Source organism: Augochlora pura, chromosome 7 (genome assembly GCF_028453695.1).
Source record: "Augochlora pura isolate Apur16 chromosome 7, APUR_v2.2.1, whole genome shotgun sequence".
Classification (NCBI taxonomy): domain Eukaryota; kingdom Metazoa; phylum Arthropoda; class Insecta; order Hymenoptera; family Halictidae; genus Augochlora; species Augochlora pura.
Window position 1 is genome coordinate 25005353 of NC_135778.1, and position 25257 is coordinate 25030609.

Sequence of the window (25257 nt, forward strand, 5' to 3'; positions counted from 1 at the left end):
TCATTTCTTCTTCAAAGACACCAATATTAATAAATTTATTTTATTAATTCTTTTATTCACTGTTACAATTTCTCTTTACAAAATCGACTCTTCATTAGAAAAATGTCTTTTACCCTCAGTAAGAGGGTAGCTTTATGGAAAGAATATATTAAATATACGTTGCAGCTGCTACATACAATAGTGCCTATTATATTTAATTGATATAAATTGTTTCCCGAAACCCACCCCTCGAACATAAATAATTATATTTCCCTAATCAATAAATTAAAATTTGAAAAAAATATATAAAATAGAGCTAACCTACATCTATAATTACCGTTTTCATTCATTTAAATGTCTTGAAGGCTGTTAACATTATTATCCGGAAACCACCCTTGGAGTACAAATCGTTTTTCCTCCCTGAACAGTGAGTTTAAAATTTGGAAGGAAATATATAAAAAGAAGATGGTATACAGCTACCATTTTCTTATTAATTCATTAAGATATCTCGAGATATGACCAAGAACAATATTTCTGGAATTGGGGGTCGCTGCCCTCAATGCAACGGTAAGAAACGTGAGAATACTCGTAACAATACTGACAGTAAAGAAGATTATTTAGCAAACAGAATTACCGAGATCGATGCGAAAGCTTATCTACCGAGTCTTCGCCTAGACACCTATACATTCACGATTGCCATAAGTACAACAAGCAGACTATAGTCAGAGACAACAAAGCCCATTGGAATCACTGCACGTCCGATGAACAGTACTAACTCGATTTACTCGAAAATGAAGCCGCGCACGGAAAATTTTCATCCTATAGTTTCAACATATTTTTTCGTGCAAAAAAAAAACCCACCCCCTTTCAATTACCACGAACTTGATTGTATTGTTACGTGGACTGAATATTTTGCACCTGTAATATTATTTATTCTGCGAGAAATGCAGAATTGCAATTTCGTACGTGCGAATCAAACAATTTTTATTCAAATGTTAGTAATGTTAGTCAAATAAATGTATAATAAATGCTTACAATCTATATAAATTGTTGCCATATGTAATGAAAATTGGTTTGCAATTTATCTAAATATATAATTACAATTAATTATAGTTATTCAGGGTGTGTGTATTGGATAGTAATAACTGAATACATAAATAAATGTGCATAATGTATTTTAGAACTTTGAATTATAAATAGTTCTGCTTGTATTAAAGACATTGATTATTTAAAATATATAATATTTTAATAATATTACTGAACATATAAATTGGACGAATAAATTGAACAAGAAATGTGAACACGTAAATTAAGTAAATAAATTAGACAGGTATGCGAAACGAATGAATTGAAGAAATTAATTGGATATACGAATCCAACAATTAAGCTGAACAAATAAATAAATAACTATGGATGATTTATGTTTGATATGTCACGTATACATTTCAAATTTATTTTCAGTCAAATATACGTATCATTTCGTGTCGTAAGCAAGTCAAATGATGTTGATGAAATGTTGGCTTACAATTTGTCGATGAACTGGAAACATAATTTTCTTGGAAAAATGATTTTCCCTTCGCTCGACGATCCAGAGCTCGTTAAAGCGGACCGACGGTGCGGTACATTCTTCGAATGTTTAGCAAAATGAGAAATTCTTTCGGCGTTTCTTACGGCGCGCTAATGGCGGTGTTAATTAAAAGGCCGCGGAGCGATCGTCCGCCATGATATTCGCATGATTCGCGAGGCGATCAAAAGCCGTAGCGCGGAATTCTTGGACTAATATTGAACATTGAAATTCGATACACGGAGTAGACGGATGTAAATCAATTTCTCTGTAATTTCTGTCGCAATCCGACTGGAATTAATCGGAGAGGTTAATTCTGGCCACGGAGGAGAAGATTTCTTCCCTTTGGATTCATTAACTTAATGAATTCCGGATTATTCTTTATTGGAGAGAAGGTATTTGTCGTTTGCAGTTGAAATTGGGGTTAAATATTACAAATTTTGTAGCGCTGATATGAATTTTTGAACGGGAGATTTTATAATATTTATACAATTTCTCAAGAAACAAGTGTGCAATATTTTTGCAAGATTGCGATGAGAAAAGTTTGCAACAAAAACCTAGCAATATTCATTAATATTTGACGTGTTTATTAAAATTCTCAGTAGAACATCTGCTATATTTGTCCGAGGATTCAGTATTTATTTTAAGTTCACTATATTTATTCCAGTTTGCAACAGAAAGGTTTGTAATACTTATTCGAGTTCGCAATATTTGTATTTTTTAAGAAGCTGTGCATCTTTTATTCATGTTTGCAACAAAAAAATGCAATGTTCCGTTAAAGCTAACAAAATCTATCCAAGCTCGTGTTATTCATGAAAAATTACACCAACAAGAAGTTTGCAATATTTATCTAACATCTTACAATTCGATATATTAGCTTTTGATGCAATATCATTTTCTTAAAATATGATTTTCGTAAGCAATAATAAAATATCTATTATACTTTAATGAAGGTTATAGTAAATTTATTGCCTGTAATTTTGGCGCGAATAATGACACAGCACATCGCAAACGAACTTTGAGGCGAGACCGAGACCACTTGCGATAAATAAATTATGGGAAGTCTTAGGTTGCTGCATATGAAATATCGGATTTTTAAGCGAGTATATAAAACTGCATATCTTTTTTCAAAAGCTATTGATTTAATCAAAATGTGCCCCATTCGTTTCAATACACTTTTCCCAACGCGAGTTTAATTCATAGATGTCTGTCTTCAAGAAATTCTGATTTTTCGGATTAATAAACTATAGTATGGAATTTTTCAGACTGTCTTCATTTACCTACTGTTTAGCCCATAAAAACTACGCATACGTCGTACAAAACAATTGCGAAATGAAATGAAGTAAAATATATAATTTTATAAAATATAGATCTTTCGCCAAGCGAATTTCACTATTTTAAACATTCAGAACAGTTTTTACGGGCTAAATAGTATATAGTATTCATATGCACCAACCTAATAAAATGCATTTTATCGCATAAGATAGAAATACTATAAGCCAGAAGATTTATGTCAGATTTCCAGTGGAAGTGGCTTCGAGCGCAAAGGGTTAATAGTCTCTAACGTCCGAGAGGTACTGGGAAAGTTACGAAAACGCGGTAAAATGCAAGCGCCTGATTATGGTTGTAACTAGTCTCAATTTGGAATCATACAAGGCAGAGCTGTTCAACATGCTTCGCGGTGGGTAATGGGACAGCCACGCGCCGAGGGCGAAGCTACTGGCAACGTCTTATCGGAGAGCTGACGTCAGAGAAGGAAAACTCAAGTGTTTCTGTTTTTCATGCTAGCGTTCATTCTATTTCTCTTAATCCCGACATTATTTATGGTAGGTCGCTGTCACTTTCTTCAGCCGAACAACGTGTAGTTACGAGTGAAGAGCTCCGCGAATACTTGAGGGACGTTGCTCGCGAAAGAAATTAGCAACACTGTCCTAAAACTAATCAAAATCTGCCCGAGTTTTTACGGGCTAAATACTATATAAATGAAGACAGTCTGAAATACTCCATATCAGAGTTTATTAATTCGAAATATCAGAATTTGTTTAAGACAGGCATTTCTGTATTGAAATCTCGTTGGAAAAGGTGTAGTAAAGCAAACGGGGCATATTTTTATTAAATCAACAACTTTTGAAAATAGATATACGGTTTTATATATTTACTTAAACATCCGACATTTCATAAGCACCAACCTAATAACAGGTGTGGCGGTAGTAATTAATCCTTAAGACTAATCAACACGGAGGCTTGCATTAATATCTGTATAATTAGTGGAGTGACGCGCGCGCGCGCGCGTGTGTGTGTGTGCTTGAGATGATATTTTCGGTAATATCGACAGAAATTATATAATAACACGGGAGATGTTACGCCCTTTTAATAGCAAATTAGTATAGTTAAAAGCTATCATTATTGTACAATTAATAATAAAATTATTCAGAACAGGCTCGTTTATTGCAATATTAGAATTCAAGTGATTGTACAACAGAATTAATTATCTTCTTTAGACATTATTTAATACAATTCGTAATGACGAGATCCATTACAAAATACTACGTAATTAAATTACATTAATTACGAACATACGAAGTAATTGAATTATAATAATTATGAACATACGAAGTATTTGAGTTACAATAATTATGAACATACAAAGTGATACAATTAAAATTTTGAATTAAGATGTAATAAATTAACGTGTGATATTAGAAAGAAAAATACGCTGAAAAGATAAAAAAATATATAACCGTATTTCAATTGCAATTTATTATATAATTCGGTTACAGCGTTATTAAATTATTATATTATTCAAACGCTATATAATACAATTACAAAATTGAATCAGTAATTGAATTTACGACTCTGCGCGCTCTGGATACAATTTTTTTTTTTATCGGGACAGAAAAAATTATGTTGGGTTTCTCTTACTTACCGTTCCGACCTAATTTTTCATCCACCTACAAATAAATGAGGTGCGCATGCCCGGTTTTAACGAGGCATAAACATTATATTTACGATGGCCGGACAAAGCTCGGATATTAATCGCAGCGAAAGTTCGCCGGAAAAGCCGCGGTGGAAGTTCTGTGTATCCGACAAATATTTAAACGGTGTCCCGAGAAAAGGTGGAGCTTCGCTCGGAGCTCTCGGACAGAAGGCGCAGTTAGGGGCACGGGATTGAAACTGTGGCGAAAGGGGTGCTAGGGCGGGCAAGAAGAAAGCCTCCGACGCGTAAAATTGAAAAACGCGAGCCGTCGAGCAGTCAACAAAGCAAACGGAGGGGACCGGAAACGAAAGCTCCGAAGCCCGATTCCCCCACGTGGGAATTAATTAAATCTGCCACGTTCTACCGTCGTAACGAGATCTCGTGTTCTACCAGCACAAAAAAAAAAAACAAACTCCACTGACCTAACGACTTCGTTTCGATGGGGTTACCTTCAAACGATTAATCCTCCGAGTTGGTTCTTTCAGCGGCTGTTTGTACAGTCGTTCATTTTCGTAAAATCAAGTAAAACCAACGGATGAAATAATTTTCCATAATCGTCGTTCCCACGGCTAATTACTGTTGGAATATTTTATAAATTCTTTCCCGGATTGTTTATTTCAAAAACGCATTATTTTCGGTGTATTCGGAATGCTGATGACAATGTCTGCAACGATTTTTATGCTCGATAACTTTGGAAATAGTAGACAACATTTTGTGTGTCGTGAAATGCTTCTTAAAAGTTCTTCTATCTTTTGTGGAAATGTTGAAAAAGTTAGGACAAAATATAATTCTGTTTTTAATTGAAACGAGAGAGACGTCTTTTTCTCGGATGCACAAAGTTGCAAACGAAATTAAAAGGTTCGCATGAATCCTCAAATTTGTCGACTTTCGAAAAGCGTTTTCTTCTGACCCGTTTAATTTTAGAAAAAAATAGTAATACTCTTATGAATTCATAAAAAGCATGAATAAAAATATTTCCGAGAAATTTGTACGCTTTAACAACCGTAAAAAAGTGTATGAAAACTGCAATACTTTATTTAATTCAAATAAAGAAGAAATCATTTCAGTTCGCATAAATGCAATCAAAATAATGCCTAAAGGTTTATGAAACTTTATTAAAACAATTATTTTTCATTTATTTGAAATGAAAATAAATCTGTTTGGTGTACAAGAATGCAAACAAGATGATTGCAAGATAAAATAATTTCAAAGAAGTTGTACACCTTAACAACCGTCAAGGTATCTATTAAGAACATTATTCATTGTTTAATTAAATTGAGCAAGGAATTTTCCGGTTGTAAAAATAGCAAGTTAATTTATTGAATGAAAGATGAAGCACATATTCGAAATCGCAAAGTACGTAGATAAGTAGAGTTCGTAAAAACTGTATTTAACGCAGCCAGTAATTAATTAAAATGGGAAAGAAATTTGTTTGCCGCGCGAAGTTGCGAATGACAAATGGACAGGACAGAAATGCAACATCAGTGGGCGAAGATCGTGGCAGAACCGATTCCGTAGATAGAGAAAACAGATGGCTCCGGCTCGGAATTCGAATTCCCCGACGTAAATATGTCCAGGAATCGCTCGTTTTGTTTCCGACGGCGATAATCCGCCGATAAATTGGTCGACATAAATATTTCCTCTCGCTGTTCTTAATTGTCGGCCGGGCCCCATTGTTCCACGGTAAATTTTCGGGCGGCTCTTCCTTCTTTTTGCCGCGGTAGAAACACGGGTTTCTCGCGTGTTTCCGACTGCCGTGAAGGGGTGTACAGAGAGCAACGCCTACACACCCCAACACAATCGTGCTTTCCCTTCCGTTTCCATCGTTAACGACGCGTTGATAAATTCCTTTGTCCCTCATAGTCCGCCTCTCCCTTCCTAGGAATTTTATTGCGCGTCCGAATTGCAACCGACTCATTCATAAATCGCGCTCTCCTCGCGCCTCTGCTTTTATTTCGGCCGGCTTTATTCGCCGCCGCCGCTAATAAACAGACATTTTGTTTGCTTTTCGGCGTAGACGACCGTGGATATCGACGGCGACGCTTCGGCCGGTTTTGTTCGACTATTTTCAATTGTGTTATATCGCTGCTACATTGTTAAATGCTCGGACAGAGAATTATTTCTTTAATTTTAGGTCTTGCTTCAATTGTTCCAATTTATTCCTGTATTATACTTTCCAGTTTTTTTTTTGGATTTGTTTGCAGTGTGGCTTTATAATTCAACGTTCTGCTAATTAAATAATAAATTCTGATTTTATTCCTGTAACTTTGGATACCTTCATATCTACTTTCTAAACAGTTTTTAACTTATTCCTGTATAATGTTTCTATTTTTCTAATTCTTTTAAATTTTGCTTTTATTCCTGTATTCTCGATACCTTCATTTACTTTTTAATCAGTTTTTCATTTATTTATATGTAATACTTTTCGTTTTTCTAATTCATTTAGACATATTTACTTTCAAACTTTGATTTTGATCTGCTTTTTGATGCTTCGATCTACATTTGCGCAGTTTTTTATTTACTCGTGTATGATGAAATATTTACATTTCATCATACACGATTTCATTTATTGTTTTAATACGTTTATGTATATTACTTCTGAACTTTTTGATTCAGTTATACATAATTTTTATATCGCACGTACTTTTTGATATCTCCAATTATATACCCAGTTATTAATTTACCCATGTTCAATACTTTTTCATATTTTCCTGCATCTAAGTGCTTTTTAGTTTTTTAATTCGTTTGCTTATACTACATTTTGATTTTTCATCTGCTTCATGAACTTTGAAATGTTTCAGTTACAAAATTGAAAAGATAGTTTGACATTCAACACAATAATAATTGTGTTTTATCCACTAATAAATAATAAAATATCTATCTCGGCATCTTAAATTTCGTACTTTCAATCCTAAACTTTGTTGTTAACTTCAACTAGTCAATTATATTCATAATTAAACAATTTTCTGATTTGTTTGACTTAATCACTGAATAGAATTTTTAAATTGATTCAAGCTTGAAAACAAGTCTCTAAGATATTACCTAGCTGAATATTGCCTCGACAATACTGATTATAATCTTCGACACGGTGTTATTGCAATATTGCTGCGTTGATTAATGATTGTTTGCTGCGTTGATTAATGAATGTTTGCTGCGTTGATTAATGAATGTTTGCTGCGTTGTAATCTGCAATGCTGTAATTATATCGGCTATCTTGGCTGTTACAACGCTGCTAAAATATCTAGTACAACGTTTGCTAAAGGGTTACGACGCCACGTTGCTGCAAGATACCTGATACGTCGTATGCCACAATGTTGCCTAAAACGTTTTGACGCGATGTTTGCTGCAATATTTTCTGGGAAACGTCTGACGGATGTTTGCCACCGCGTTTCCTGTAATCGTTCATCACGGCGTCTGCCACAATGTTCGCCGCGGCTCGCGCGGGCCGCGGCAATATCAAAAAGGTAATTCGGCCGAACAATACTAATTTTCCAACATCGATTGCGCGAACAGAATTGCTTTAGTTCGCGTAGATATCTTTGAGCGATAGTTCGGCGGCGGAAGCATTAATGGAACGGGCAGCGTGATGCAATTTGACTGGCAGAACACGCAGCTGCAGCAGTTCCACGAGCCAGGTGCCAGAAGTTCGTAGTTTCTTTCGCCGGAGGAGGAATCTAACGTAATTATTTTGCCGAGGCGGTCGAATCATTTCGGGCTTGTGCACCCGAACGATTACACAAGGCTTAGCAAAGAGTAATCCGAAATATCATTTAGGATCGCAGGAGAGAATCTTATTACTTCGACTTTGGACGGAAGTTTAACCCACTTGCCGCGAAACTCCCGGGAACATGGCGCGCGCGGAACTTCATAAACACGTTTATGTTGCGTTCGTTCACGCCCGATTACATTCGGAATGGCTCTATCAAGCCGCAGTATTATTGCCAGTACGTCACGAAATCGTCCGTCGAACGGGTGCTCGTTAATTGTTTCCGACGAAACAAACGAAACACCGCGCCCTACTATCTGTATTTATTCAGCGGCTCCGCGAAATTTCCGGGCATCAACAAATCGTCGATATTCGAACTGTTATAATCCCGTGAAAAATAGTCGTGCCACGATAAGTCTGGGCTCGTTTTAAAGCTCGAAGCATCTAGTTTTGCCGCGCCTCATTCGTTTTCTCGTAACATATTTTTCCACGATATGGCAGCTGTATAACCGGACCCCCTGCGTCTCCTTGGAAATGTCACAAATTGAAACGCCCGTGGATACATCGGGAAGCTTGTATCACGACTGATCCTGATACAGAATGGAAGATCAAAGTCTCCCCTTTACAACGACCCCTTAAACTTTGACGGGCGATTTTTTTTTTAGTTGCTTTACCGAGCTTTGCACAGCAGCTGCGCCGCCTACGTTAGAGTGATACAAGGTACGCCGGGGCCTTGCACGAAGAACTTGTTCCCCGTTTCTGTTCCGTAAAACGACGAGAAAAAAATAGTACAGCAAGTTTCGAGGATCCTTGTAAAGGGGAAGCTTCGATCTTTAAATCTATGGTGCACTCGTTTCAGGAAAAATGTTTTACAGTATTTTCGAAGACGTTGCAATTTATGGTACTTATTAGCAAAATTATGTCTTCTGTTTTCCGCCTGTTGTATTGTGGTAAATGCATATGCTGGGAAAATAAACGATTGATTGTGAAAGTAGAGGCTTCCAGTTTTAATATGAGACTAGGTTTGTTGTCGTACGAGTCTTTTTTAGGAAGTTATAACAGTTTAAATATCGACAATTTATTCGAAACGTTGTATGTTTCCTGTGAAGAATTATTCTCGAAAAAATAATAAAATGCTATTTTCGTTTGTTAAAAATAAGTAAAAATCATACTTTTATAGAGTATTTTTTTAAGTATTGCAATTTTATAAAAATTGTACTCTTGCAAAACTGATTTACAAGAATGATAATTTTATAATAATGATACATTTAGGAGAATAGTAATTTTAGAAGAATGTTACAATTAATAATTGAAATGAAGGACAAAGAATTATTGTTTAAAATTGCTCTAACACCTCTAAATTCTGTATTTTAGGTCACAAAGACTTTTAAAATCGTGGCATTACCGATGTCAATTTTGTTTCTGCGAATTAGGCGAATTAAAATGAAAAATTCATTTATTAAAGGCATTGTTGAGTCATAAACGATAGCTGAAGCAACTTTCTTGCACATTTCCATTTATACTTGCACTTTGGAAGAAACATTTTATTTTTCCGATGATAAGTTGCCGTTACATATATGTATGTATAAAATAATTTCAGTTATTATACGTTCTGTAGTTATTAAATGGTTGTTATTACTTATTTGAAGTTTCACAATTTTGACGGTTACGGCAGGAGTTCCGTAAAAACGGTGACGTATTATTAAAGTTTCGATCAGAGGCTCGCGAAATCATCCACGAAATGGAACCCTTCCTTGATGTCCCTTGAGAGCACTCGTTCCTCGACGATGGAGGATGATAAAAAAAGTTAAGCTTGTTGAAGACTCTTCGTCAAACAATCACAAACAGTTGTTTCCGTCCCACTAATTTCAAACTTCCCGCCGCGGCGACGAAACTTTGCAATTCAAATGCAGAATTCAGGACAGGAACGTTTTTTCCCCCAGGACCATTTTTTTCGTGTACGGGCGATGATCTCATTAACTGATAAACTTCCAAATGGAATAGTGCACAGAGTTCGTTTGTTACCTAATTATCGTATTTTCGCAAGAAAAAAATTTAACGAACGTGGAATACGTGCGCTTACTGTTAAATAAAAACAACTGGTCACTTTAAAATAATTGATACTAAAATACAGTAGTCTTTATATAGTTGAATTGTATTTTTGTTTTCTGTCCTTGTAGAATATATGAAGGTGAGTCTAAGGAGTATAATAACTATAACATTACGATCATTGAACACCCAGAAACTTTGATCTACGTAATTATCTCGGTCATTGTTATTTTATGTAGAATTATGTTGTTTGCTCTGTATAGTTGTATAGTTCTCAAAAGGACGAATTCATCGGCTACAATAACCATAACATTGCGATCAAACAGTCTTGATATACTTGCGTCTGAAAATATCATGTAGTCACCATTCAGACACAAGTATCTCGGGATTTGATAATCGAAAGTATATCATCATTGTACTCGTTGAATGTGTCTTTTCGCGCTCAACAATAATGTCTAAAGAAAACGGCAGAATTACGTTTAATAAAACAACAGTGACCTTGAAATTTCACGTAAGATGACTTTAAAAACGATTTTTGGCCGGTATAAAGGTTGAAACTTAAACTGAAGTCGCTATTACGGAAAATAGTATCGATTTGGAAGGCGTAGTGGCGCGGAAATTTCCCAAGTGAAATGAAAAATTCACGCGCCGACGGGGACCGTTTTTAGCCGGATCGTCGCTCGTAGCTGCCGAGCGCTTGATTATTTTTTTCTTTCCATCAGTTCGATGATTGTCGAGGGCCGGTCCACCCTCGAATCCAATAATAAGAAGTCCCGGACGGATGCCGGTCCTCGGTCGAAAACGCCTGCCGCGCACTCACGTTTAACTTTTCAGGCCTGCCACGAAGCCCGGCATGAATATTTCAGGCTCTAAATTTACGCCAGCACTCCCGGCTCTAATTCATTACTCGACCGGCACTCTCCCTGTCCCTTTCACCTCGCCCCCCCCCCACCCCTTTCCCGGCCCTCGAAACAATCAGAGCGAAGGAAACGTATTTTTCCATCGGCGCGAGCCCTAGAAAATTGATCGCACCGCGACGGCTTCCGGTTTCTTCCGAGGCCCTCGAGGGCCGTTCCCCTTTATCGACGTGCTTCTCGTGCCGCCATTTTTGGAATTGCGGTTGTTGGTGTTGTCGGCGGACTTTGCTTCTTTGCGCGGAAGATAAATTTTTAGTGGATTCTTAGGCTGCTTCTTGACGATTTCAATTATTTTCAACCGCCGTCGCCATTTTCTTGGGATTTTCTTAACTGATGTGGCCGTTGTCGTTCGTTCTTCTTAATTAAACGAACAGTCCAGTTATTTTCTTGCATTCTTTTTAGTCGATCGAATAGTGTGGCCATTATTATTTCGTTGATTTTTAAACGGTTATATAATATTTCCTTCGTTTATTTTTGAACAATCAGATAACGTGGTTATTTTCTTGCGTTCTTTTTAATCAATCGAATGGTGTGACCATTTTCTTGTACTCTTTTTAATCAGCAATACAGTGCCAGCATTTCCTTGCATTCTTTATAGCCAATCAAATGGTGTGGCCATTTTCTTGGGGTCTTTCTCGTCAATCAGATGATTTAGTGTACTATAGATTTAACGCAGTTTAATTTTGATTAGATCGTCTATTGTTCTTATTATTATTACATGCCCAGAGTAGAATTTTTCTGAAGTAGGGTAATTTTGAGATTGACTGAAATCTAGGTGACTGTAAAAAAGATTGGCTGAGATAAAAATTCTGGCAGTATTACCGACGGCACCAACTAATCAAGTATTATGATCCGAATTTGGCTAGATTTCGTCTTGCAGAAGACGGTTATTTACGGTGTTATTAATGGCGCTAGTTTTACTAAGAATTGTAATTCAGGACCAACCTACTTCTAAAATGAACGATAGCTGGTCCGAATTTGGCTGGTAACCTCCAATTATTAAATGGCTGGCAAAGGAAAGCTGAGCTTTACGTCTTTATTGTTAAGCGCATATCATGTTTAAACTGTTTTATATGTAGCAGTTGCAAGTGTCACCCAATTGTTGCTGTAACAATTAGTTAGTTTAATAGAATGTATATAATAGTACACGTAACAAGATGGTAGCTAAATGAATGAATATTGCTTTTTCATTGGATACTGGAAATTAGTTAACTTAAAGTATTTAGCTTGAATTAGAGTATATAAATTTGAACAATGATTTTACTATTATTTTCATTGTATTCGTCAATTATATGGGCGAAGAAATTCAGTTACGTGATATGGAGACGTTAAACAGACCATATTTGATTGTTTCAAAAAGTAACACCTTCAGGAACAGCTACAAGATAATATTAAATTAAGTATTAGAATTAAAATGATTGTAATATTTAGCATCGTTTGACTAAAACAATTTTGTATACTGCCTTTTTTTATTCTAATTTCACTTATCAGTGTCAATGCCAAGATATGGAGAAATTAAGGAGACGATATTTGACTAATTTCAACAGATAGCAGATTGATCCGAATTCATTAAAAATAAACATACAAACAATGTTATAAAAAAAAAAGACAGCTTTACATTAACGTTACATCAACAGTTAACATAACCGTGTTAATCAACAGATCTTAATCAACACTTGTTAATCAATAAATCTTAATCAACAATAACAGTTCCATCCAGTAAGCGACACCCTTTTGCGACACCAATTTTCCTTATCCATGTGAATGAAAAATTGGATGACAAAGCCCGTAGACGTTAACGAGTACCACGTTCGACTGTTTCGAGAGGGGGTTCAGGCGCTTTGAATTTATTTTAATGACAAATTCTTTATTCGAGAGCCGCGAGGCATGCGGCGGAGCAGCCCTTCAGCATTTAACGAGGACGGGGGGCTTCCTCCTTTCAGTCTCGCCGCTTCGCGCCGCGAAAGAGGACAAATTAGAAAGAATGAAATCTCGTCCTAAATGCGACTCCCTCTGGGCGAACATGGTTGACCGCAAGATGGTCGCCGTAGGTTTTCTTCGTTTCTTGCCGCATCACGGTGATTCGGAGCAAAAAAGGAGAAACAATCGTCTCGGAACTCAATCTCTCTCTCTCTCTCTCTCTCTCTCTCTTTCTTTCTTTCTTTCTTTCTTTCTTTCTTTTTCTCCGTGGAGACATCATTAAAGCGCGATCCTTGTTTAGACCGATCGAGAGAGACTTTTCTTTCGGGCGTTGTACCTCGGGAATTGGGGCGATGGTGTTATTTGTTTTGTCATGGGTGGCACCCGGGTGTTCCGGCCGGTGACAAATAGCGTGTTCCTATGCAAATTCCGTTTTTCGGGGAGTGGTTTTGCGACCCGAGAACTATTTCTCGGGGGGAAAGTTTAGGTTGTAACTGAAATGGGACATTTATTACATGGTCGCTACTACTATTTTCATCACGTCGTTATATTTTGATCAGGTTACAGTATTATGTCTATTAAGACGTTATGTTATTACATTTACTGAAGTGATTTTTATTATATTGTCATTATTTTTAGTATGTCATTATATTTTCATGTGTTTATCATGTTACCATATTTATTATATTAGTTCTGTTATACCATTGTATTATTACATTTATTATAGTCATTTTTATTATATTCTTTCGTACTGTCATATTCACTACACTATTTCGATTATATTATTAAATTTATTGTCGATGCTGTTATTTTTATAGTACTTTTATTATTACATTGCCGGTATTATTATTTTTATTAGATCAGAATATTATTTCTGTTATGAGCAATTTCTATTATATCACTTTATTTATTATTATATATTGTCGATACTGTTATTTTTATAGTACTTTTATTATTACATTGCCGGTATTATTATTTTTATTAGATCAGAATATTATTTCTGTTATGAGCAATTTCTATTATATTACTTTATTTATTATTTCATTCTTATTTATTATTTCATTCTTATTGCATTATTACATTTATTTCATTATTTTAATCTATATTATATAAATCTATAGTTGGTGCTATTATTTCTATTACGTCGTTATATTTTTATAGTATTTTTATCATGTTGTTATATTTATTACACTGTTTCTACCAAATCATTATATCATTATATTATTTTTATTATAATATTGTATTATTGAATTCGTTGAAGTAATTTCGATTATATCGAATTGCTACATCGATTGCATTATTTCAAATATATTATTGAACTTATTATACGGTTTTAATCGTGTTTATAAATGATTTCGTATTTCCGATGCAACGTATTCTTATTTCTGAAGATCTCCGAATTCTCACAGTGAGTGATATTATACCGACGTATAAACCTGCTAAACATGATTGTAAGACTACTAAATTTCGTGCACCGAGACCATGTTCAGCCAGTGTTTACCAAAGCCATAAATGCGCGAAACATTCGCAATTCCGCTGATATCCTAACTGCGTAATGGGCATAATAAAACACGTGAATCGTGGCAGTAAAATTGTTAGTAACAGCTACGGTCATTACGAATTACGCCAACCCCTTATGCGAATTTCGACAGTAACAAAATTACGGAAAACTTTATTCACCGCGGCAGCCGTAAATTGAACGTGCTTCTGGAACAGTATCTAGTACTGTTCAACTCCAATTTAACTCTTTTTTTTTGACGATCCATCGAGAGTAATTGTTTTATCTCTTCATTAGTACAATTGATTTACTGTACATTCATATACATTGTACACATGTATGCGTATATGTACGTACATATGTATATGTTCATGTACCTAAATTGTATAATATGTTAGCATATAGAATGATCAATTATTGTGATTAATAAAGTAGGATACTAAATGGATCGTTAAGAAATAATTTATCTTATAATTTGTATAAAGTAAATTTTATAGTTCACAAATTTATTAAATTAATGTACTGATTAGCAAGAAAAGTAAATTATTTCTTAACGGTCCATTTAGTATTCTACTTTGTTATGAATCATTATAATCGATATTAATTTTATAAGTCATATTTATCGAATGTGTGATTTTTAAGAAAATGAATGAAATTATCATTTAACGTTTCATTATTCAGAATTCAACATTATTATTATATACATAAAATAATGATATATAATTGCGAATAAATGGGTGGAATCATTATTAAACTGTTTTGAAAGAAATCGTAATCTGTATTCCATTTAACTAAGACATTCATTTAACAATGTACAAGTTTACACAAATATGGATACTGATTTACAAAAGAATCGATGAAATAATTTGTTACTCGTTTGAAAAAGAAATTGACGCACGCATTCATTCAAATTCATAATATAATAAATATATTTTTATTTTGTCTTACTATTTATTATTATCTTATTATTTTATCTTACTTCTTATTTAATTATTTTATTACTTTACTATCCTATTTATAATAAGAAACAATTCGTTGCCGTTTAATCTCTGTCCGTTGCAATTAATTTCAACGACTTTTAATTTGCATAAAGATCGGCTGTCCTAACTATTATAATAACATGATTGCTGTAATTGTACAGTTCCCGCGGGGGACTGCAGGTGCTAGTAACAATTTCAGACGTAAAGGTACACACAAACGTGGCAAAATATAAATCAAACGGACGCAGGACAGTTTCATTAAGTAAAAAGGGAATGGTACTACGTATAAGCGGCGTTGTAACGCTTAGTTTGTTTCGTGTTATAGTTCACGGAACGATATTTATTGCACCAATTTGTGGGTTAATGATTGGTAATAACGGCTGCGCCAGATCGGAACGGTTCGAGGAGGAATGTTGTCCACATCCTATATAGGATAAAAGAGATGCGGTCTCCGCAGTGCCGTAGAAAATCAATCGCAGAGAAGGAAAAGGGTGGAAAGTATGGGGTTTAACATGCTCGGCTTAATCTGCCATCTTTAATTCATTGGCTTACCGAGACAACGATTCCCACTGGCAAGACTACATATTTCATATCAGCTTCTTTTTTTCTCATGTGCTTTCCTTTTTTCGTATTATTTAAACAGCGAGAACATTTATTATATTATAAAAACTTTCGGTTGTGATACTACTTCACTACTTTGTTATACTATTTTATTTATTATATCACTGCTGTTTTTGATTAATATTCCTCACTTAAGATATATGCAACAGTTGCTGACATTCTAAATTTTCTATCATGTTATTATTAAAATGAAATATTTTCATAAATACAAATATAAATTATGATTTTATGATTAATTATTAGCGAATGAATCATAATTGTTTGTAGATAGAAATTTAGAAAATAGAAATAGAAGTTGTTGGTTTTATCATAATTTGTTAGCAAAATTATTACAATCATTTGCAAACAGAAATGTTTGGAAAATAGAAATAGAAATTATTCTTTTTAAGATAGTTCGTTAGCTTATTTATTACAATTATAACTTAAATAGACTTTCATGGGAAATATACAGGGTGTATCAAAATTATTTTAACTTCGGGTATAAAATTGTATATGTTATAGTAATTTACGAATAAATAGAATCCTTTACGATTATTATAAGAACTGTATTTCATTAAATTATTTCGTCATTGTAACCCAACATGCATAATTGTCGTCACATAAATATGAAGCTTACATTAATTTAAAATGAAAGCAATCAAAATACTAATTACAATAAGCACGATTAAGTTGTAACGGATCTTAGTTTGTAATCAATTTAAACAATTGGAAATCGATATAATATTTTTATTCGAATCTAAATCAGTACTTCAATTTTTCAAACAATGAACGTGATTATTTCCACTGAACGCAAAAAATAACGTTGACAACAGAATATAATTAAAGTCTTTTAGTATTTTTAATTGAAACGATGTTTTGGCAATCAGCGAGTTCCGCGTTTACTTAATTGATTTCTATAAATTACCGCAGGATCGTTTTAATCTGCATAAACACGCGGATCGTACAGATAGATACTATAGAATACAATAAATCAGGATAACGTCATAGTCAGAGCCTGATAAATGAGATTCTTAACAATCCCCCTCAAATACTCCAAGGATTTATTTATATCGATAATATCGAGTTTATTGTTCAGAACTTTCTGCCAATTAACAATTCATCCGCGACGCTGCAACTGTATCACAATTTCAATGGTTTCGATTAAATTATTATACTTGGGTCAAAAAGAAAGAGACATCCTAATAACTCTCTTGTTGTCTGCAGAAGAATTACACATTTTTTGCGGCGTTTTTATTATTTTACGTTCTTTCTGCGGCCGGACACGTAATATAATACGCGTGCAATTTTGTTATTAGACTTTGTCTTCGCTGCTGAAAACGTAATAATTACTTTACCAGATATAAAATTACAGATACAAAATAATTGTACTATTGTTATATTTATATGTGTTTATATTTATTTATGTTTACCTATATTTATTTATATTTATATATATTTTTATAAATGGAATTCTAATTTTACGTTTGTACAAAAGCATTTCCACTTTGTATAGAAATACTATTATCATTTGCACAAAAGTACTTGTACATCGTTCAATGCAAAGATCCGTCTCGATTCGCCGTGTTCTTATTTATACGGCGACTTTACCGCAAACCGGTGACAAAATTCAATATTTTCAGCTGTTAGACTGTACCGTCTAGAGAATTTTTTTTGTCCCGGTGGAGCTCTCTTCCGATCCCGTTAATTTCGCCGGTAATTAAGCGGCTAATGGCGGCTGGTATGCAGAGTAGAGAGCGTAAAAAGGGAGGAGAGAACGCGTCGGAGTTTTGTGCCCCGGAGACCGGTATCCGTCAGGATTATTCTTAGCGGGTCGAATCGGAGTGATTGATGCGTCTTCGTTGACCCTACATCCCGACGAAAGTATGGATTTTTCGGCGTCCATCTTACCGGCGAGATTCCGGGCTGTCTCCCTGTGTGTAACAAACCTGACAACATGGCATTCGACTCGCGAACCCATCGCCGCAACTACACGGGTATCTCCTGTTCGTAGAAATCGATTTCAGGAAGAACTCGATCGGCCTCGTTACCCTACTATCGTAATGTTCAACGATCAACAGCGCAACCCCGATGCTTTGAAATTTGGTTGATCAAAAACTTTATTGTACTCTTTGAATTTAAAACGAATCGATTTTTAAAATTTATTTGAGAGTAATTTACACCCGGATCGAACAAAGACATTTTTTTGCTACGAGTGCTTCCGTTTTTGCACCAATTCGAAACAAAAACAATTTAAATGGAAGCAAAACGATGTTTCAAGAATGTTATTAAAAACTTGGTATTTTTTGTAGAAGATCGAGAAAGGTTCTTTTTTTCACGTTTTTATAGAAGTGCGAAGATTAAGATAGTATTGTACTGAATTTGACAGTAATGATTAACTTAATATTTAATAAACAATTAATAATTGAATAACAATTAATATTTAATTACTAAATAATAATTATTAACTTAATATCTAATAAATAGTCAATAGTTTCACGATAATAATTGACAATCGATTTTAAGAAAATTATTAATGTCTTACTAAATGCGTAACAATCAATAATTTAATAATAATGCACAAGTAATTATCAAACAGAAGTTTCAAAAACGATTGGCTGATAACAAATAATAGAGACAGGTTAAAAATGAAGGTTACATATTTATAAATTCCTAAGAACCATTGACGCTTGACAATTAAATAAGAATAATTGACTGAATGTATGCAATCTTTGCTCGTAAATTATGTGTACAAGACACGATTGAAGAAATAATTTTCCCAGTGATATATTAATGTATTTCTATAAACCTTTAAAACATTTGTCAGCTAGTTAGCCGTGGCGGCGTGAAAACGTGTCTGAAAACACGGTGCCAGCGGCGTTGCTCACAGGTCTCCGGTGAACACGTGTACCGGAAACAGTAACAAATAGAGCTATTCCGGGACAGAAATCGAATTAACGTTTCTTGCGATCTTTTTCTGTTACAGACGGATTACGATCGACACTTCGAAGGATTGCTCGAGCGCACGGAGACGCTGTTAATCGAAATCCTAAGGAGAAGACTCGGCAAAGAGAATTTGGATCAGGTGTCCCATTACCATGGACTACTGGAAAACATTCGACGTTTGTCTGAAGGTATTTTGTCATTCAGCGTGCTCGCCGAGGAAATTACTTCCCACGCCACCGAATTCTTATGCATTCGTTATGCTAATCAGCTGGGGGACTTAATTAAACTCGCACCGAACTATACTCGCTCTCGGATCACCGCTATTCTAATACTTCTGTTTTCGTTTGTTCTTCATTTTCGAACGTTCAACTTGGACTTTTCGCAACAAATATTTTTAATGATTTGTTCTATTATTTAATTTAATTCGTTTTTTATTTGTACTCGATTTTTATGCATTCAACTTTCACCTTCCTGTTATTATTCTTGCAAGTATTTTTATCTGTTGAATTACTTGAATTACTGATTGTATTGAAAAATATATATCGTTAATTTTCTAATTAATGACAAATTATCGTAAAAATAATATATTCTATAACAAAGATGATAAAAGTTACGACGAACATAGTAAATCTTGTTAAAGAAATGGAGAAAAAGTAAAAGTGTTGAATCCTGTAGAAAAAAGCGTAAATGCAATGTTAAAATAATAAAATGAGGGATTTCTCAATAAAAATGATAAAAGTTGTAAATTCTGCTACAAGAATGATAAATCCTATCGTCAAAATGGTAAATGCTATTGTAGAAAATGGCAACAAAATTTAAATGGTCTTATAAAAATTATGAGAAAGGTAGATTCCATTCTAGAATGATAACAATGACAAATTATAATAATTAAATATTGATAAAATCTATGAAAAAAGTCCTAGATTGTATTAGTAGAAAAGGTAAATTATACTGTAAAGGTAATAAAGAGAAGAAATAGAAAACAGTCAAAATATTAAAAATAGTAAGGAAAAGAAATAGAGAATAGTAAAAATATTAAAAATAGTAAAGAAAAGAAATAGAAATAGTAAAAATATAAAAAATGGTAAAGAAAAGAGATAGAGAATAGTAAAAATATTAAAAATGGTAAAGAAAAGAAACAGGAAATACTAGAATATTAAGAACAGTAAAAATAACAGAATAATAAAAACAATAAATGTCAGTGTAAAAATAAACGAAACGTAAATACGGTAAGTCTCTAGAAACGTGAAAATTAACCGCGACAGAGACGATGCCCAAAGAGAAACGTCAATGCGCGGGATTTAACGTTCGTTGGCGTGGTTCCTGCATATTTCATGCGATCAATTTTTCTTCGGCAGACAACGGGACAACAACGGGGACAACAACGACGATGTTGACGGAAACGAAGCTGTTCCTCCGAAAATGCGAGGAATTATCGAGACTGGTGTTAGCCATGGAAACATTGTCGTCGCCGGGCCAGTCTGAGCTGCTGCGCGATATCGCGGAAAAACTGACCGATCTATCGATCGTCGTGGAAAAAGACAAATGTTTGAACGCCGGCGGAAAATTCGAGTGGGTTGACAGCGTGCTTGTCAAGGTAAATATTGTCTTTGTTTCAGTTAAGAACCGGTGCCGCCGCGGCTCGCAAACACAATTCCCGACATATTTCCGTTGCTTCCGATGATTCGCGACAACCTATTCGCTAGGTAAATAAATTTCCAGTGGGCCGCCTGTAAAAACTGATCGCCAATCGTGCGCTAGAAAAAGCAGAAGCCTCCGTTCAACAATTGTATACCTCGCGTAACGGAGAGAAGCCGTCGTTTTCGTTGATTTGACATTGTTACAGCGAACGAAGTTGAATCTTCTATTTTTGAAACAGTATTAATTTGTATCTTTCCGGAACGCTAAAAATATTAGTAGCTGGACGATTTACCACGAAATTTTGAAAATATTATTGCTATTTTATAGAATTGAGATTGTTATACTTTATAATAGACAACTTGACATTTTTCTAATGACAATTGAGTAAACGATTTGTAACTTTTTCTCATAACGATCAATTAATCGGTTGAATGATCTGTGAAAGTATTTTTCAAACAATCAAGGAAGAAGTAAAAATGATTTCTGCTCGATGTACCACGTTCGATGTTTCTAATTCTCCACGATTTTCTCGCAGTGTCTGCAAAACGGCACGTGGCTGCTGCTCGACCAAGTAAATCTCTGCAGTCCAGCAATATTGGACCGATTGAATGGACTGCTGGAGCCTAACGGCGTACTAACGATAGGTGAGAAAGGCGTCGACGAAAACGGAAATGTGTTCACCGTGAGGGCCCACAAGAACTTCCGCTTATTTCTCACTATGAACCCTCGTTACGGCGAAATTTCCAGGTAATGGGAAACCATTACCCTCGACTGCGCCGGCTGAGAATAATAAAGTTTTCTTTCGGACGTGGTTCCATCACCGATTATATATATATATACTGTCACAATATTTCGTCACAAAACATTATTTAATTTTTGTATCTATTTAATTTTAAGGTCTTTTACATCTATACAACTTCATTTGACGACTATTTAAACATTTGTTGTTATTATATAAATATACTACATATACTATATTATGTAAATGTAGATATTATAACAGAATAGTTTGATGTAATAATGATAATATTTATTTCAAATTTTATTGCTAGTTTTATTCGAAATATTTTCAGTAATTCTTTTTGGCGAACCTTCGGTCTTCTTATAATATTGTATAATAATAACGATAATAGTTTCAGTAGTAGTCGAAAATACATTAATAGATTTCATTCGGAAATACTAACACTATGAAAATTGATTCTTAAATATTATTATCATATAATGAATCAAATGACACCTGCTATTCATTCAGTTTCATCTTTTCTATATCAATTCTCTATTGTAATATTATATTATAATACATTTATGTATATTAAACCTAACTGAAGGAAACTGTTTAAACAAAATTCATCGATTTGCATGCCATCCAGATAAAACTAGAAAAATACCAACGAAATGAAACCGAGCATTTAAATCATTTTATACTTACGACTGTGATTCTATGATTTTAGAGCGATGCGGAACAGAGGCGTAGAAATCGCTGTCTTGACTCCACAGAATCGTCTCAAACACAACGATCTGGATGTCAGATCATTGTTGAACAAATGCGGCATAAGAGAAGTGAGCCGGCAGGATGTCCTACTGAATGTTTACGACCGTTGCTGCAACGAGCAGTTCAAACTAAACGAGATTCTAAGGGTCGCGTCGTTCACCAGCCAACAGATGGCGAAAGGATTCAAGTTCGACGTGTCCTTGAAGAATTCCTATCGAGAAATTTTCGGTGTCCTCGACCATAAGACGAGGAACGATGCGATGAGAAAAGTCGATGAAATTCTGTCGGAGAATACAGAGAAGAATGAGACTCTTTGTTGCGGCCTGGACGCCATTACGCTCAGCACTTTCGAGCTCAGGAAAAATTCTAGGCTCGCTATGATCGAGCAGCAGGGGTCCCTTTTCAGATCCGCTGCGGAGACTTTAGGGTGAGAATTCATCAATTGTAGCTTTATGGAATAATGCTTGGGGGGTAGGGGTTTATAATGCTAGGGGGTCTCAAGAAATTGGGATTTTTCGGAATTTCTCCTTGGAGGAACTGCGAGCTCGTGTATCGAATGGCCAGTCCAGTTGAAAACGCATGTATCGCGCTCTGAATTATTTTCAAAATTTCCTGAACAACAATCCCTCTTTCAAAAACCAGCAAATTTTTCTAAATTTATCTTAGTAATATTCTATAATATCTTAGAATATTCTATAATTCTGTTTCAAGTTATCTACATTATACATAAATATCAGCTATTAAAATATAATTTTGCAAGTTTGAAATCTGACAACTGGTTCTTTGCTTCTCTAACAGAAAAGTATAAATTCGTCTTTCACTGAAATTAATTTCCACTGAAGTTATAAAAAGAAGAAATAATATTTTATATTTCATTTATGCAAAATAATGTTTAGAAGAGTATTAATAGTATATAAATAAGTGAATAAAAGTGTATAAAATTTATATTTCATACGTACATTAATTTATTATATTGAAAATATCATAAGCCGAAGAGTATAAATTTTCGTTTGGCTAGCGGAATGGTACGAAACATTTAAGCTAGAGCAGCGAGAGCATGCAATCTAAAAGATCACCACGTACTACGCGGTAAAGCAGTTTCAAATTTATTTAAAACCGTTCGGAAAATGGCTGTCGCTCGCCGGAGAGATGTTCAGAAAATTCTATTTGCTTTCCGTCGTCGTTCCCAGGGCCGGCACGAAGGAAATCGATCTGGAAGGTCTGTTCATGCAGCATCCGGTGACAAACACGTCGGAATTTCTGAAACTTCTTTTGCTCGAGTTCTACGAGAGATCATCAATGGAGGACGTCGAGATCCGACGGGCTTGGTGCTCGTTTATTCTATCGAAAAATGGTTTCGACGATTTCGGGAAACTCGGCGAGATTCTGAACGCGGAGGTGAGGAACTCGGGGATCTTGTTTGAAAAGAATTCCGGGGCGGAGTTTCCCCTCAACTTCGATCAGCTTAGCACTGTTGCGAACAATCTGTCGATTGCTTTGTACTTCCGGGCGATGATTTTTGACTGTCGTCGAGCGAAACGGGCCGAGAACGCGGACATTATGCTTCTGGAGGACTATTCTTCTGCTATTTGTTCCGGTAAGTTATCTGCGCAAATTTTTCGATTCATTTTCAATACGTTCAGTTAGGTGGAATAATAAAATTCCTTCACATTTGTAAGACTATATTGTAACAAGTATCTCTGCTATTTTAACAAGTATAAAAAGTAATAAGTATTTCGTCTAATATACTTTTTGTAATTCAAACAATATTATTTAATCTGTAGAATTTTACAATTACACGTACTGTTTAACTTTCAGGAAAGTTGACCAGCAACCTAAAGAACGAGCCCCTGATCATCAACTTCGTAAAACTAATCGATCAGTCCACAAAAATTATTGAAATTATACTCCACAGCGAGCACCTTTCGATCAACGACGTGGATTACGTCGAATTACGAGACGTTTTAAAATGGCTGCGAAGATACCACGATCTAGGTGCCATTGAATTGATCGATAAATCCCGAGGAACGTTCCTGGATCTCCGGGAAATCTCCTCCTCCTTGAAAGTCCATTACAAATGGTTGGTGAAGCTTTTTAAAAAATTATTCGCGCTGTTGGACAAGAAACAATGCGACGTAAAATTACGCACGGAGTTGAATGATTTTTCAACGGATTATTTGAACATAGTAATTAACGTGGATAGATTCCGGAAAATTCGGAAAAGGGTTAAGAAGCTGCTATCGATTCCGCCGCCACACTTTTCGGTGGATTCGATGAGTTTCCACGAGAAATTGAGGTCAATTTTAAAGAAGATTGAAGTGACGGACGAAGACTCGATCGAAGTTTCGAAGACAAGATTGAAAATTGCATCCTTGGCGGTCCCGGAGAATTTCACGGCGCGGAAGAAATTAATTGGCATTTGCTCGGAGAATTTCAGAGATAGTCAGAGGACGGAGGACGCGATGGAATTGGATAATCTCGTTGCGGAAATCGTGACACTGAAAGAACTGGACAACAAGCAAATTCGGAACAACGAGAACCTGTCGGAAATGGAAATATGGCCGATCTACGAGTTTTTCTTCTTGCTTTTCGCTTATCATTTTCAAAGGAAAATTTCTCAGCAATTTTCTATCGACTTCAATCAGGAAATTAGTAGAAAATCGACGAATGACATGACCATAGAAAATCTTGAAGGTGTTCAAAATTCCTGCAGAATTATTAGCGGAAAATTCGAAAAGATTAGCGACGATAACAAGTTTGAAAAGTTCGGGGATATTCCGACCATCCCTGCGCGTCTGATCGGTTTAATGAGATGCTTAAATTCGGATGAAATCACGGAGACACAAAGGATTCGATTATTTTTTGAGTTATTGTTGTCGATCGAGGATTTTTCTGCGAGATCTTTCGCTGTGAGGAACTCCGACGTTCTTTTGTACTGGTTTGAGCAGAGGGAAGAGGAAATTCAAGATGGCGACAGTGCTTCTGAGGTAT

At 35.1% G+C, this 25257-nt stretch overlaps 1 protein-coding gene across 1 annotated transcript in view; it reads left to right on the top strand.

Annotated features, from left to right (window-relative positions):
* The window catches only part of LOC144472067 (midasin), a 125102-nt gene that overhangs the window by 92185 nt on the left and 7660 nt on the right, over window positions 1-25257 (top strand). The window contains exons 11-16 of the mRNA XM_078184763.1: window positions 19174-19321; window positions 20492-20730; window positions 21310-21521; window positions 22226-22693; window positions 23457-23863; window positions 24085-25253. Of these exons, the coding sequence (XP_078040889.1) occupies window positions 19174-19321; window positions 20492-20730; window positions 21310-21521; window positions 22226-22693; window positions 23457-23863; window positions 24085-25253 (2643 nt within the window). The remainder of the gene's footprint in view (window positions 1-19173; window positions 19322-20491; window positions 20731-21309; window positions 21522-22225; window positions 22694-23456; window positions 23864-24084; window positions 25254-25257) is intronic.